Source organism: Pleurodeles waltl, chromosome 4_1 (assembly GCF_031143425.1).
Source record: "Pleurodeles waltl isolate 20211129_DDA chromosome 4_1, aPleWal1.hap1.20221129, whole genome shotgun sequence".
NCBI lineage: Eukaryota > Metazoa > Chordata > Amphibia > Caudata > Salamandridae > Pleurodeles > Pleurodeles waltl.
Window position 1 is genome coordinate 277,720,226 of NC_090442.1, and position 13,294 is coordinate 277,733,519.

The 13,294-nt window shown below is 43.2% G+C and overlaps 1 protein-coding gene across 2 annotated transcripts in view; it reads left to right on the forward strand.

Moving 5' to 3' along the window:
• Window positions 1-13,294, forward strand: part of ARFGAP3 (ARF GTPase activating protein 3) — a 326,353-nt gene that overhangs the window by 188,720 nt on the left and 124,339 nt on the right. For both annotated transcript variants that reach the window (XM_069228315.1, XM_069228317.1), the window contains one exon: window positions 8,530-8,655. In XM_069228315.1, the coding sequence (XP_069084416.1) occupies window positions 8,530-8,655 (126 nt within the window). The remainder of the gene's footprint in view (window positions 1-8,529; window positions 8,656-13,294) is intronic.

A 13,294-nucleotide genomic window follows, 5' to 3' on the forward strand; every position in this document is an offset into this window, starting at 1 on the left:
CAAACAATGTGAACTCCAGCAACTGTGGCAGCAGTGGTTCCACGCATACATAAAAATTATAAGGCCCCTGAGGATTATCCCTCCCGCCTTATAGAACACCCCAAAGCAGACTCTGTGGTCTCACAAGCAGTGCAAAGGTGTTCCAAAAACCCTTTTCCCCCAATTTCTGCTCCACCTGACAAAGAGGGCAGGTGCTTAGACAACATCGGGAAGCGTTCTCCAGTATGTCTGCCATCACAATTTGTGTGGCAAACCCTTTGACCACTATAATAGACAAATGTGGTTAGATATAGGTGCCCTGTTAGATCTAGTATCTGAAGACAGAAAGTTGGAAGCGCGCAGGGTATTACAAGATAGGGAGCGCACATCCTCAGAAATAATAGACTATGCGATGGATATCACCTATCCCCTCCACCAGATTCTGATAGCTGGAAGGGGGTGCTGTTTTGCGAAGACTGGGATGGCTCAAAGCAACATTGTTTAGGCCAGAAGTGCAGTCAAAAATACTCAACATGCATACAATGATGAGACACTATTTGGGAAACATATTGACAATGCCCTACTTGACATTAAGACAGACACTGCCAAGTCTTTGGGCACACTACAGTTCTGCAGGTTTCCTTTTCATGGAGCACAAGGTAGTGGTCTTTCTACCTACAGAGGACGCTATCAATGGTATCATCAGCCCTTTTAATCATAGTTTAGACCTCCATACCTGCAGCAACAGTAAAGTCAGCCCACATCAAGCAGGCAGGGCAAAGAAAACAATCCACACGATCCAGGGACACCGTCCGCAAATTTTTATTTCAGTCATGTGCCAGCTACTACCAAACCACATACAGTGGGTGCAAACATTTCGAAACATCTTTTTCAATGGTGGGCAAAATAACCACGGACAAATGGGTGGGTTCTAGATCTGATAACTCATGGCAATGCCCTGTAGTAAATTCAGAAACCGCCAAACATGCCACCAAATGGGGCACCCCGTGCCCCCTTCACATATTACAAAAAGAAGCTCACATTATGCTCATCAAGGGAGCTATTGAGATAGTACCATCCAACCAGAAAGAGACAGGCTTCTATTCCCATTTTTGTCCTAGTAAGAAAGAAATCAGGAGAATGGATGCCCATTTTGAACCTCAGAAAAGTCAACAAATTTCTCAAAAAACAATCATTCTGCATGGTCATCCTAACGGACATCCTGCGTCTCCTAAACCATGGAGATTATATGACCACTCTTGATGCATATTTCCACATTCCCATACACCTGAAACATCGCACATTTCTCTGTTTCACTGTAGCTGGTACCCATTACCAGTTCAAAGTCCTCCCATTCGGACTCAAGCCAGCACCCTGTATTTTTACAAAATGTCTAGCCTAAGTTGCAGCAGCCTTAAGAACATGCAGTCATGAAGTATTCTCATACCTAGACGATTGGGTGCTAAACACATATGCAGGCTGCCAAAGCCACAAAGGATTGTATAACTTGGTTCCGCAAATTGGGAATTACTTTGAACTTTAAAAAAATCAATCACTATCCCTCTACAAGAGATCACGCTTCTAGTATCAGTCCTAGACACCAAACAAGACAAGGCTTTTCTCATCACAGAAAGACAGCAGAAATTAACTCAGCTGGCCCTCACGAAATCCAGAAGAAAGTCCATTTCAGTGTGACGGTTCAGGTCGTTACTAGGAATGTCTTCTGCAATAAACCTTGCTCCCCTGGCATGCCTGAAAATGTGACCTTCACAAGAAGAACTTCAAAAGCAGTGGTTTCAGCCAGAAGTGTCTTTTGAGGACCTCATGAAGATAACCCAAAGACTAACACAAGCTTTGGAATGGTGGACTCACATCCCTCACATCTCCAGGGGCCTCACGTTCCTACTGTTAAAACCAGACTCCATCATCATAACAGATGTCTCTGGAAGGTTGGGGTGGTCATCTCCAAGACCTACAAATCCAGGGCAAATGGCCCATCTCACAACGCTCCTTGCATATAAACCGCGTAAAGCTCTCTTTCTCACTCTCCAGGCATTTTTACCTTGCATGCAAGGATCCTCAGTGCTGGTACGCACGGACAACACAACCAGCATGCATTATATAAACAAACACGGAGGTACAAAGTTACAAACTCTCTCCTAGGAGGCACAGAGCCTATGACGCTAGTTGACGGCACACAACATCACATTGAAGGCAGAGTATGTGTCAGGAACAAACAATACATTGGCGGACACGCTCAGCAGAACCATGGAGAGTTGCCATGAATGGGAGCTAGTTCAAGTAGAACTGGACAAAAATGTTCTCTTTTGGTGCAAACCAGAATTAGACATCTTTGCTACCAACGAGAACAACAAATGCCGCCTTTATGCCAGTTGGCACCCACTCCCAGGATCATGGGGGAATGCCCTTTTGAAAAGTTGGTCTGGGATATTTGCATACAGTTTTCCCCCCTATCCCCACGAGACCAAGAGTGCTCAGAAAGATAAAGGCAGAGAAGTGGGGCTTAATTCTGATAGCTCCCAACTGGCCCAGGCAACACTGGTTAACGGAACTTCTCCTCCTGTCTGAGACCAAGGCAAATTGTCTTCTCACTAAATTAACTCTATTGACGTGGAACCAGGGCCATGTTCTTCACCCAGAACCAGGCTCTCTGCGATTATATGCATAGCTCCTGAATTCCATGAATTACAGAATGTAGACATTCCCCTAGAATGCAAAGACATCCTGGCAGGGTCAAGAGCAATTTTCAATCAACAAGTCTTACAGATTGAAATGGAAAAGATTTTGCTTATGGTGTCAGAAAAAAAAACTTGCACCAGCTGAAGGCATCTTCAGAGCAAATTTTACCTTATCGCCTTTCTTTGTCTCGCTCAGGTTTGATGCATGAGTTTGTGAAAGTGCAACTTGCAGCTATATCCAGATTAAAACGCTCCACACAGAATTGTTCCCCACAAGGATAATCAAACAATTGATGAAAGTCTTGTTCTGTGTCTTTCCTCCAGTCTACCCCCCTCTGGAATGGCATCTAAACGTATTCCTTGCTCAATTGATAAAACTACCATTTGAACCAATTCAAATTCCTTACCTGGAAAGTGGCCACACTGTTGGCGTTAACATCCACTAGAAGGTTGAGTGGGATTCAGGCATTCACAACCAGAGAGCCTTTTCTCAGATTCACAGATGTAGTTATTCTAAGAACTAACCCCAAATTCATTCCAAAGGTACCCTCACAATTTCATTGTAACAAACTCGTTGCCCTATGGACATTCTTCCCAAATCCAACCACCCCAGAAGAACAATCTCTGCATACTCTAGACATAAAAAGATGCCTCAAGTTTTGATTGTACTAAACACTTTCGAAAATCAGAACAGCTATTTGTCGCATATGCACAGTCAAGACGCAGCGCTGCTGTTACGAAAGCAACCAATGCAGGATGGATTTCAGCAACCATACAATTTTGCCATTCCACAGCGGTCAAACCTCTTTTCTCCAAGGCAAAAGCACACTCAACAAGAGCTGTTTCCACCTCAGCTGCACTGTTCGTAGGAGTTCCAGCGGAAAAGATTTGTCGTGCTGCAAAGTGGAAGGGCGTACACACATTCATCCAGCACGATTGCCTAAACACCACAGCGAGGCAGGCTGTGTTATGACATCTATTTCAGTAAAGTGCGCCTCTGTTCTCTTTGTTTCTCTCTTGACTCACTGTTGGTATCTCAGATTGTATTATGTATCTAACATCATACATTGCAAACCTATATTCCAATTATTATGATCAAAATTGTTATTATTACCATTATCATTGTTCTTATTTTGCAACCCACCATCCACAATGTAATGCAATCATAAGAACTTACTATTTTAAAATTGTTTGCTATTCTGTTTCAAGCATGTGAATCCATGAAAGATCCAATACTGGAGAAGAAAAATGGGTTACTTACCTGTAACTACAGTTCTCCAAAATTGGTATCTTTCATAGATTCACATGCAACCCAACCTCCTCCTCATAGATGCTCCCCTTTTGTCTCATTGGCATTTATTTCACTTGTGCTGGAGAATCTGAGAGACTTGAGCTTCTGTACTGAGGGTTTTAGAACGTGCTTTCGCCTGATTGGCTGGACTTTTAGGTATTTTCTAATGATGCAAATAAGCTGTCAAAGTGAATGCACGTTAACATTGTTTTCTATGGGAAATTTCTCTTTACTGCTAATTTATAGTACAGTGGGACTCCCACTTCAACGACTGGGATGATTCAAGCATGTGAATCTATGAAATATACCAATACTGGAGAACTGGAGTTACAGGTGAGTAACTAATTTTCCTCCTCTGCATAACTTCAACTTTGTTCCTGGCATGTGTGCAGAACAGTGAATGACTGTCGAAATCTGCAGGGGGCCTAGTTCTAAGTACTTCCAGTTTACCAGAATAACCATCAGTACCAGTGCAGGATACAGTCATTCAGTCTCACTGTTGCCCATGAGTCTTTAACAAGATCCAGGCTGCAGTGTGGGCCCTTCTGTAGCCCAATTATATCACCGGAGCAGCATAAAGGAAAATGTGAAGCCTAGTGTCATCCTTTGTTTAATTACTCTACAATTTTGAGTTTCTGTGAACTACCCCAGTCCTTCTTTGTTCCCTCAAAGAGGATTCAGTTCATTGAGACAGTTCTGAATTCCATCCTGGCAAAAGCCAGTGGACCAGTCTGGATATCAACCGGCACTGATCCCTGGGGGTGACCAGATTTGTTTGGTATGGAGACATTCATACATGTATTTTCTCAGCCCTCTCTAATGTGGGGGCACTTCAGAAGATTAGTTGGTGGCTTGTCCTTGGCTTGCCAATTTTTGTTCTCCGGCTTGCTGCATCAGCTTCAGAAGGATGACATCCAGCACTGAAACAGAGACCTCATGCCCTTAGAAGGAGGGACTATGCTACATTGTTTCCTATCATCATTCAACTTGAGCATATCACTCCTGAGGGGCTTGCCTTTGACATTAAGGGATCTTCATCAAGCTGAAACGGGTAGCAGTGGAGACACTCATGCACTCACACATACACACACCTTGAGTTGCTGCCTATCAGAAATGGCCTGGGGAGTACTTCTCCATTGGCCTGCTACATCCGCCAATCAGCTGGAATCTCGGCCTAGCCCAGGCAAGGCTAGTGGATATGTCTTGTTTGTTTCATGATACACGCGCACACTTTTCTCCAAAACATTTTTCATAGTATTGACGTCAGTCATGTCCAAAAGTGTTGCAAACCTTGTGCACCTCCAAATCTTTCCCTGTATACCAACGGGGACCAGCTGATCATGAAAAGTCCCTTTGTCTTTTTTCCAAAGGTTCTATCAGAATTCAAATGAAGACATTGTTCTTCTGCCATTCTCATCATGCGTTGTGCTTCCTTGGCTGTGTAAACACTTTCTATCCTTCAAATTAGGTGTGTTATACCCTTTTAACTTGACAGTACAAGGAACATTCTACTACTCAAGGCCACGATTGGGGTTGAGTAGGGCAGAATTCCTGTGTGGAATTCTGCTCAGTTGAATCATAATTTGGCCTATGTTAATGCAATCAGATTTTCTTGGTGTGGAAACACCAGGCCTGGTTTTATCAGCTGGAAATTATGGACTTTAAAAATCACTTTGAGCAACGGCTGCAGTGCAGCCTGGGCCCCATTTCCTGGCCCCTGTCTGACCGTCAGCCATGCCACTGGGTAGACCATGTAATGCTCCTCCCTACCAGGTGACACCTTCCCTCCTTTATCTGCCCACATCCTTAGCTTTCTCCCCTTCTGCCCTACACCAATTTATCATCTGCTCAAAGCAGGTGGTAATGTCTGTGGTAAAGCCAATTGAAACTGAAAGTCTTTGTTAGGTCATCTTCCAAGGGACCCAATCTCATTGGTTGTATCACTTGTGGTAAGGCGCCATCAAACCAGTTCTCATATTCTTGATAATTAATCAGTATTTCAAGATGCTGGTATGCTTGGTACAGTTGTGGTATGTTTGCACCTCTGTATGTGTGGAATGTGTATGTTCTAGAGTCTTCTTTGGGAAAGGTGACCCAGGAATAGAATGTTTGTTTGGTAAGCTTCATTAGCTTCTACAATGAATGTGACGTCCCCGCCCTCATCTCTAAAGCCATGCCCTATTAGATGTAGTGTTAATGCATGTCTAACATTCTCAGGAATGTCTCTGGCATTAGCCATGTTGCAAAATGAGTAAAGAGACGAATCACCAAATGGGGAGAAGGTCCTTTTAAGAGTTCAAGCTCGAACAGCCTAGTTAGTTGCTCCCTTTTTAGCTGAGGAGGATTATCCCCAAGACCATAGATGTCTCCTTATAATGGTACTTAGGGTTCATGTAGTGTGTGAGACAGAGATACTCGGGATATCCGTAAATTAGTGTCTAAACACCATTGTTGGTGGCGCCATGTTGTAGTTGGACTTTTGCTCTAGGCAAGACTGGTGGTTTAGGGATGACAGCACCTTTGTTTTTAGGCGACTAGGCCAATCCTACAGCAAGTCACAACTGCCGGCCCAACCCTCCCGGCTTACAAGCATTACCTCACCAAAAACCCAAACAGTAAAAGGTGATTTCTGGCAGCCTTTAGGCATGGACTCTAGAGTGCGACATTATAGGGGAGTCGTGGGTAAACGGAGAGTACCTTTTTCTCACATGAGCAATAAGTCTCAGTGACACCCAGGAATGAAGAAGATGTAGTAACGTTTTCAATAGGTTTCATTAACAAAACTGCAATCTACTGTAAAATGCATAAGCTGCAGTGATTAGGATAATGAACAATGCGAAGTAGAATTGTAAAAATGAGAGTCGTGAATACAAAGACCCCCACCATCTTGCAATAAACATAAGATGTAAAATAGGCCCTGATGCGCTAGCATGATGAACCTAATGTCTAACCTAAAAAGTGCTAGGTGTGATAAACCCAATCTGCCAGTACCATGTCCATGACAAGAGCCCCAACCCTCATTACCTTGGAATGAGGTCTCTAGATCAGACTCTGTGGGGACACGAAGGCTGGATCTGCATCAAGGCGATGTGTAGCATAGATAGTGTTGATGGCATCTGGTATAATCCCCCTGATAATCTTGTCTGCGTGAGATGTATTTATACAGATCTTGTAGGTCCCCTGATGCAGGTATGTTCCCAAACAATAGATAAGAAGGCATGCTTGGGGCAGCAATTAAATAAACAACTCCTTCCAAAAGTACATTATGTTCCTGTCACAGGTAAGTGGGAAAGGGACATGTGAATTCCTTCCTATAGCACTTGTCTTGCCACTATCACTTGATAGTGATGCCTTAACAGAGTGGCACTGATAACGTGAAATCGAAACATCTTCCTAACTATAAATATAGCAGCCATCTTGGAAGAAAGAATTAAATAAATGTGCTAAAACAGAGCAAGCTAAGTAGGTTAAAAGTCAGTAGCTGACAGGGGCACAGGTCTGCAAGCCAGAAGGCTAAGCAATCTCCTGATTCCCAATGAAACCAAATAGTATTCATTACAATACCAGCCTGAAAAAATGGTTCTGCATGGTTTAACTTGTAATTGCAGGAATTTGACACACAGATTCTGGTCTGTCTGTAATTCCTGTAGCCTGAAATCTCAGCTTGGAAAACTACTTTTCAAGTTATTTTGACTTTTGGAGGCAATGATGCCAGTCATGCAGCTGTGAAAACCATCCTTACCAGATGAGTTAGGCTGGGCTGAGAATTTTCCACAGCCCAATATACAATTTTGCATCCTGCAAAGCAACCAGTATCCTGAACAATGCTGTTTTTAGACCTTTTGCAGTGATTCAGCGTCACCTTTCAGCTCTCTAAATGTGGAGCTTGAGAAAGAGACAAGACTTAAGAGTAGGATAAAGTTATCTTTGTGGTAGTGTGTTAGTGTTGGTTTATAGCCTCTTACAGTTATTAGAGTTAATCAACACCCTCTTGCTGTCTATTGGCCATTATCAAAACACACACACGTTGTCTTATTTTTCAAGGCTCCTGTTCATTGATGGGACAGAGCCTATGGACTTAAAGCAGAGACGTTTCTAAAAAGTTCACTTTCTCCATGGCTGACTTGCCAGATTCTAATGGTTGTAAAGATAAGATGAAAATTACATTGTTAAAAAGTATATATCAAGGGTATGAGAACATTCTGAAAATTGTGTAATTTCACCAGAAACACAGAAATTGTGTGATCTGAATTATGTGATAAACAGATGCAGTTAATAATATTTCTATAATGCTCAATCCATATTTTTTTCAACCATCTCGAGTGTCTGGAGTGAATATATTTTTTTAACTAATAAAAACTGAATTAAATGCAAGGTGTCTTTGAACTAAAATGCAGTTGAATTGTGAGCCAGTTTTCCAAATGATTACAATGCATTAGTTGAAAGTTTTAGAACTTTAAGTTGTAAATGTTTTTCTACTTAACATAACTTTTACACTCACTTATGTACATACACATATATATATATATATATATATATATATTTTTTTTTTTTACACAGCGGCATTTCACATTCAGTGTTGTCGGAGATGCAAACAATTGAACAGGAAACTCCCACAGTTGCGAAGCCAAAGAAAAAGTATAGCGAAGATACGGAGGACTCCTTTTTTACTTCTTCTCGTTCTAGGTACAGTAAATACTAAATCCTCCAGTTTCAAAATAATTTTAAATGTCTGTGTTATGATTACCTAGTCTGAGTTAAAATCGGCTATGTTTAGTTCGAACTGAAGAGGCAGTTATTGCCTTAGGTGCCTATTGTTGGTTAATGCTCGATCAGTGTTCTCTGGAGATTTTAAGTCATAAACAAGAGCCTAAAGCAGCATGCAGTTCTTTGGTGAGTTCTCAAGCTGATAGTGGTCTTCAGTGTGATGCACTATGTACAGAATGGCATTGTCTGACCTTATTAGGCTTGTACTAGAATCAGAGTGTTTTCAAAGGGACCATAGTCAGGGTACCTTGCGATAATTGGCCTCTATTTTATAGCCACATCATCAGTGAGCCCTAAACAGCCCAGAGAGCCAAGTCAAAGCCAATTTGGTAAGAGCACATAATCTGGGCAGTGCAATTTCACTTTAAAACTGCTGTTCTTTCACTGTGTGACTGTTTATATTTCTGACTAAGAAAAACAAATGTTTAAGCGCATGAAAATCATTATTCAGTAGTTTTACATTTGTGCCTTCCCTGCAGGGTTGAGCAGGACCTGCAAAGTGTGGTTTGGACCCTTCTGTATCAAAGGAGATTCTGAGCTCAGGAGCTGCTCCACCTCCTCATCCCAACTCCACCCCCTCCTTTCCAGGTTCTGATTGGTTTCGAATGCTAGGGCTGTGATTGGGTAATAGGGGGTGGCTCCAATTGGCTCTATGTTTAAGGCCAGGGTTCTATTGGCCAGAGGTCACCTGATCAATAGGGCTATTTAACCATGGGTGTCTCAGCCCGGTTGTCAAGCCCAAGAACGAAGAGGGCCAGGTCAGTCCTAGGGCCAGAAATGCTGCCCTTTTTCCAAATTTGCAGCTGCCAACATATCTTGTCCACATCATTAAACCTAAAGACATTCTCAGCAAATGCATACTACTCATTCACAACAAAAACACTCAATGCACAATTCAGCCTTTCATCAAACACCACAGAACTCATGAAAATACCACAAAAAATCCAATTACCTTTCTCCACCTACTCTTACACAATTGTACTTTTACTGTTACACCAACCACTACTCTGCTCTGTACCACTGTCAAACACACATCACCAAATCAACACAAAACCACTTTACACATAACCTTAATCTCCTCAAACATGAGAACATGGCGGGCTGCAGCGGCGCTGCGTCTCCCGGGTGAGGGCGGGGCAAGGCTCCCTGACCGTGCCGATACGAATTCCAGGAAGTCCTGAGGCGGCTCGAATAACGAATTCTGCTCTCTGGGGGCTCTGTGGTGGAACAGAGCAGCTCTGGAGCTTCGATGCTCTCGGAGAGCTGTTGCACAGGCCCCCCCCTCCGTGGTGAAGCAGGCAGAGCCAGCACAAGTAAAGGCTGGCTTAGCCCTGACCTACTTAAAGTTCCAGCAAGAAGGTGAGGAGGGAGAGTGGAGCACCAGAAGGGCCCGGAAAGCTTTCAGGGGGCCAACAAGGACGGCCCCTATTGTGCAATTTGTGGAGTGGGGCTCAATTACAAGGTAATCTCTGACCCTTTGTTTGGGGACTGCTGGTAACTTCTTTAACTTTCAGTTTAGGTGAGGGCGAAGGGACCCAGGGGTGAAACTGTTCCTACCTATGCATTGGGTCAGGCTCTTAAAAAACGGACTAGAGGTTTGGGCAGCAAAACAATAGTAACGCTACCCCTAAAATTACCCCCTCTGTGAGAACTTATTTTTAACTTAAGCCTGGGGTGGAAGTCTTCCCATCTAAAAAATTGGAGACTCTACAGGAAAGGCATTCTCAGGGCACTACGGAGATGCATGAGCAGACTTATATAAGGGTCTCTGGATTAGGGGTCTCTCTCCAAGTAATGGAGACTCCTTTTAAGTGCTGGTGAGGATCCATCCCAAGGTATTGAAGCGGTCCCCTCCCCAATAGGCAGCTGGCATCGAGGCTCCTCCTATCAGAAGGGTAGTACAGAGCTCTTTGGAGGATAGTGTCCCTTGTCAGGACCCGGTTGATCAGTTGGACCCCTCTCGATGTGCTTCTGGTGATAATCCTTCAGTAGAAACAATGTTACTCTCCCTTTCTAAGGATATCGGGAAAGGATTTTCCATATCTGAAAAAAATCAGACAGAAATAAGAGAGGCCTGTGAGGCTTTGGAAGGGAAGCTTGATCTCCTGTCATTAAGAACACAGGCTTTTGAAGTTACGGTGGGAACTATGAAAGAGGAAATAGAAGTGCATAAAGTTGACATTCAGGCTTTGAAAGACTCTGAACAGGTTCTCCAGAGTAAATTGGAACAATTGGAGAATAGCTCAAGGAGAAATAATTTGAGAGTCCTGCATGTCCCGGAAGGGGCAGAAGGAGATGATTTGAAGGCATTTCTAGTATCACTCTTGAAGTCCATGCTCTCTTTAGAGGACAGTGAAAAAGAAATTGTGCGGGACATTCAAAGGATACATAGGGACCCCGCCAGGAAAAATCAAAATATCAGCAAACCTCGGAAAATCCTGATTAATTTTCTAACATATAGTCTGAAGGAAAAAATCTTGTCGAAGGCACTTAAGCTGAGAACCATAAAAGCACAGGATTTCTCCTTTCAGCTCAAATCAGACCTCTCCAGGATCACCATCAATAGGCAATGGGAGTTTGGGCAACGTCTTGAGGAATTTCGATTAATGGGGGCTTCTGCACAACTTAAGTTTCCCGCTACTCTTAGGGTCATGTTTAATAATAAGATTTATAATGTAAGGGATGGGAAGGCTGCGGATGAGCTGCTGGTAGCTTTTAAGTTGGGGGGGGGTAGGGGAGGGGAAGGGTTACTGGAAAGTAACATCTGTGGTCCTTGTCTGGGAATCATGTGCGCTCTAATTGTGGACATATCTCAGTCCACTATTCAAAGGGGGTTCTCCAAGGGAGGGGTGGGAGGAGGAGAGGGGATGGGTCACAGGGTGGGGGAGCATGTGGGGGAAAAAAAAAAAAAAAAAAAGGTTCCTCTTTGTGAGAGTAGTGAATGCCGGGACCCCAGGCGTAGTTCTTTCCAGATACGTTCTTGAAATGTTAATGGCTTAAGAACAAAGGGCAGGAGAGATAAGATCTTACAATATCTAAAAGACTCCCCAGCTCAAATATTTATTCTACAGGAGACTCATCAGACCAGAGAAGAGGGGGTTGAACTCTTTAAAAAGCGAAAATGGTTACACTCCTATGCTTGTATGGAGCACAATTTTAATACCAGGGGAGTGGCTATTTTAGTCAAGCATGGGATCAAGGAAGGATGGAGATACGATCTGATCCAGTGGGTAGATGGCTTATAGTCAAACTACTAATTTATAACAGAAGATTTACAGTGGCTGGGTTCTACGGCCCGAACTGCGACCATACTGGCCCTTTGGAAAAGTGTTTTTCACAGCTAGTAGACTTTCCGGATCCAGTCTTAATCGCGGGAGACTTTAATGTTGTGCTAGATAATAAACTGGATAGATCTGAGAAGTGCAGGTCATTAGGGATTCCAAAATGTCAACGCTTTTTGAGAGGAATGATTGGGGGTTAAGGGATTTATGGCTGCAGAGAAAGGGGGATCTAAGGGAGTTTTCCTTCTACAGTTAAAAATATAAGCATGCCTCTAGTATAGATTATTTTCTTATTGACTTGAGGCTCGAGGGCTTGGTAGGCAATATGACTTATCTGCCCGCCCACCTCTCAGATCATGCAGCGGTGACATTAGACTTAAGGTTGGTTGGAGGGTCGGGTGCTAGTAGATGGACATTTGAATGTACGCTACTACAAGATTTGGAGGTTCTGGATCAGTTACGAACGGAGACAGAGGTCTTTTTAAAGCTAATCTGGGATCGGCTTCCTTGGCAATGGTATGGGATACTTTTAAAGCAGTTATGAGAGGCAAAATTATGAGCACAGCAGTTTAGGGTTGCTACTTCTCAGTTGGATCAGGAAATGCTTAAAGTAAGGAGTCAAATATTGGTGAGTACTAAGAAGGAGGAGGGCGAGGTTTTGGAGAACAAGTTGAAGGAGTTGAGATCTCAGTTTGAGGAGGTGTTACAAGCTAGGGTTGTTAAAAGAGTAGAGACTACCAAGCTAGCTCACTTTGAATAAGGTGAGAGTGCAAGGAAATTATTAGCCTGGAAATGCAAGCGGGATTTAGTGAGGAACTATATCAAGGAAGTAGAGATAAATCCAGCAGGCGAGAGATCATAAAGTAGCGAGGCAATGGAGGCAGCTTTTCAGTCTTTCTTCTCTGAATAATATAAAGAAGAGGCTGAGCTAAGAGAGGAGGATATTGGTAAATGGTTGGCGGATGATATACTCTAAACTATCTCACAAGAGGAACAAGTTTTCTTGAATAGCCCGATCTCTGCTGGGGAAATTAGGAAGGTGCTGATTGGTAGTAAGGACGGCAAGGCACCTGGGCCAGATGGTATTCCTATGGAATTTTATAAGACGATGGCTGAGTTAGTAATTCCAGTTTTGGTAGAATTATTTGCGGCGAGTTTTGAATATAGGGCCCCTTTTCCGGGTTCAGGGAATGAGGCTACGATTGCACTAATTCTGAAATCGGGTAAGAGTCTGGTTAAGTGCGGGTCTTATAGGCCTATCTCCTTGCTGAACTGTG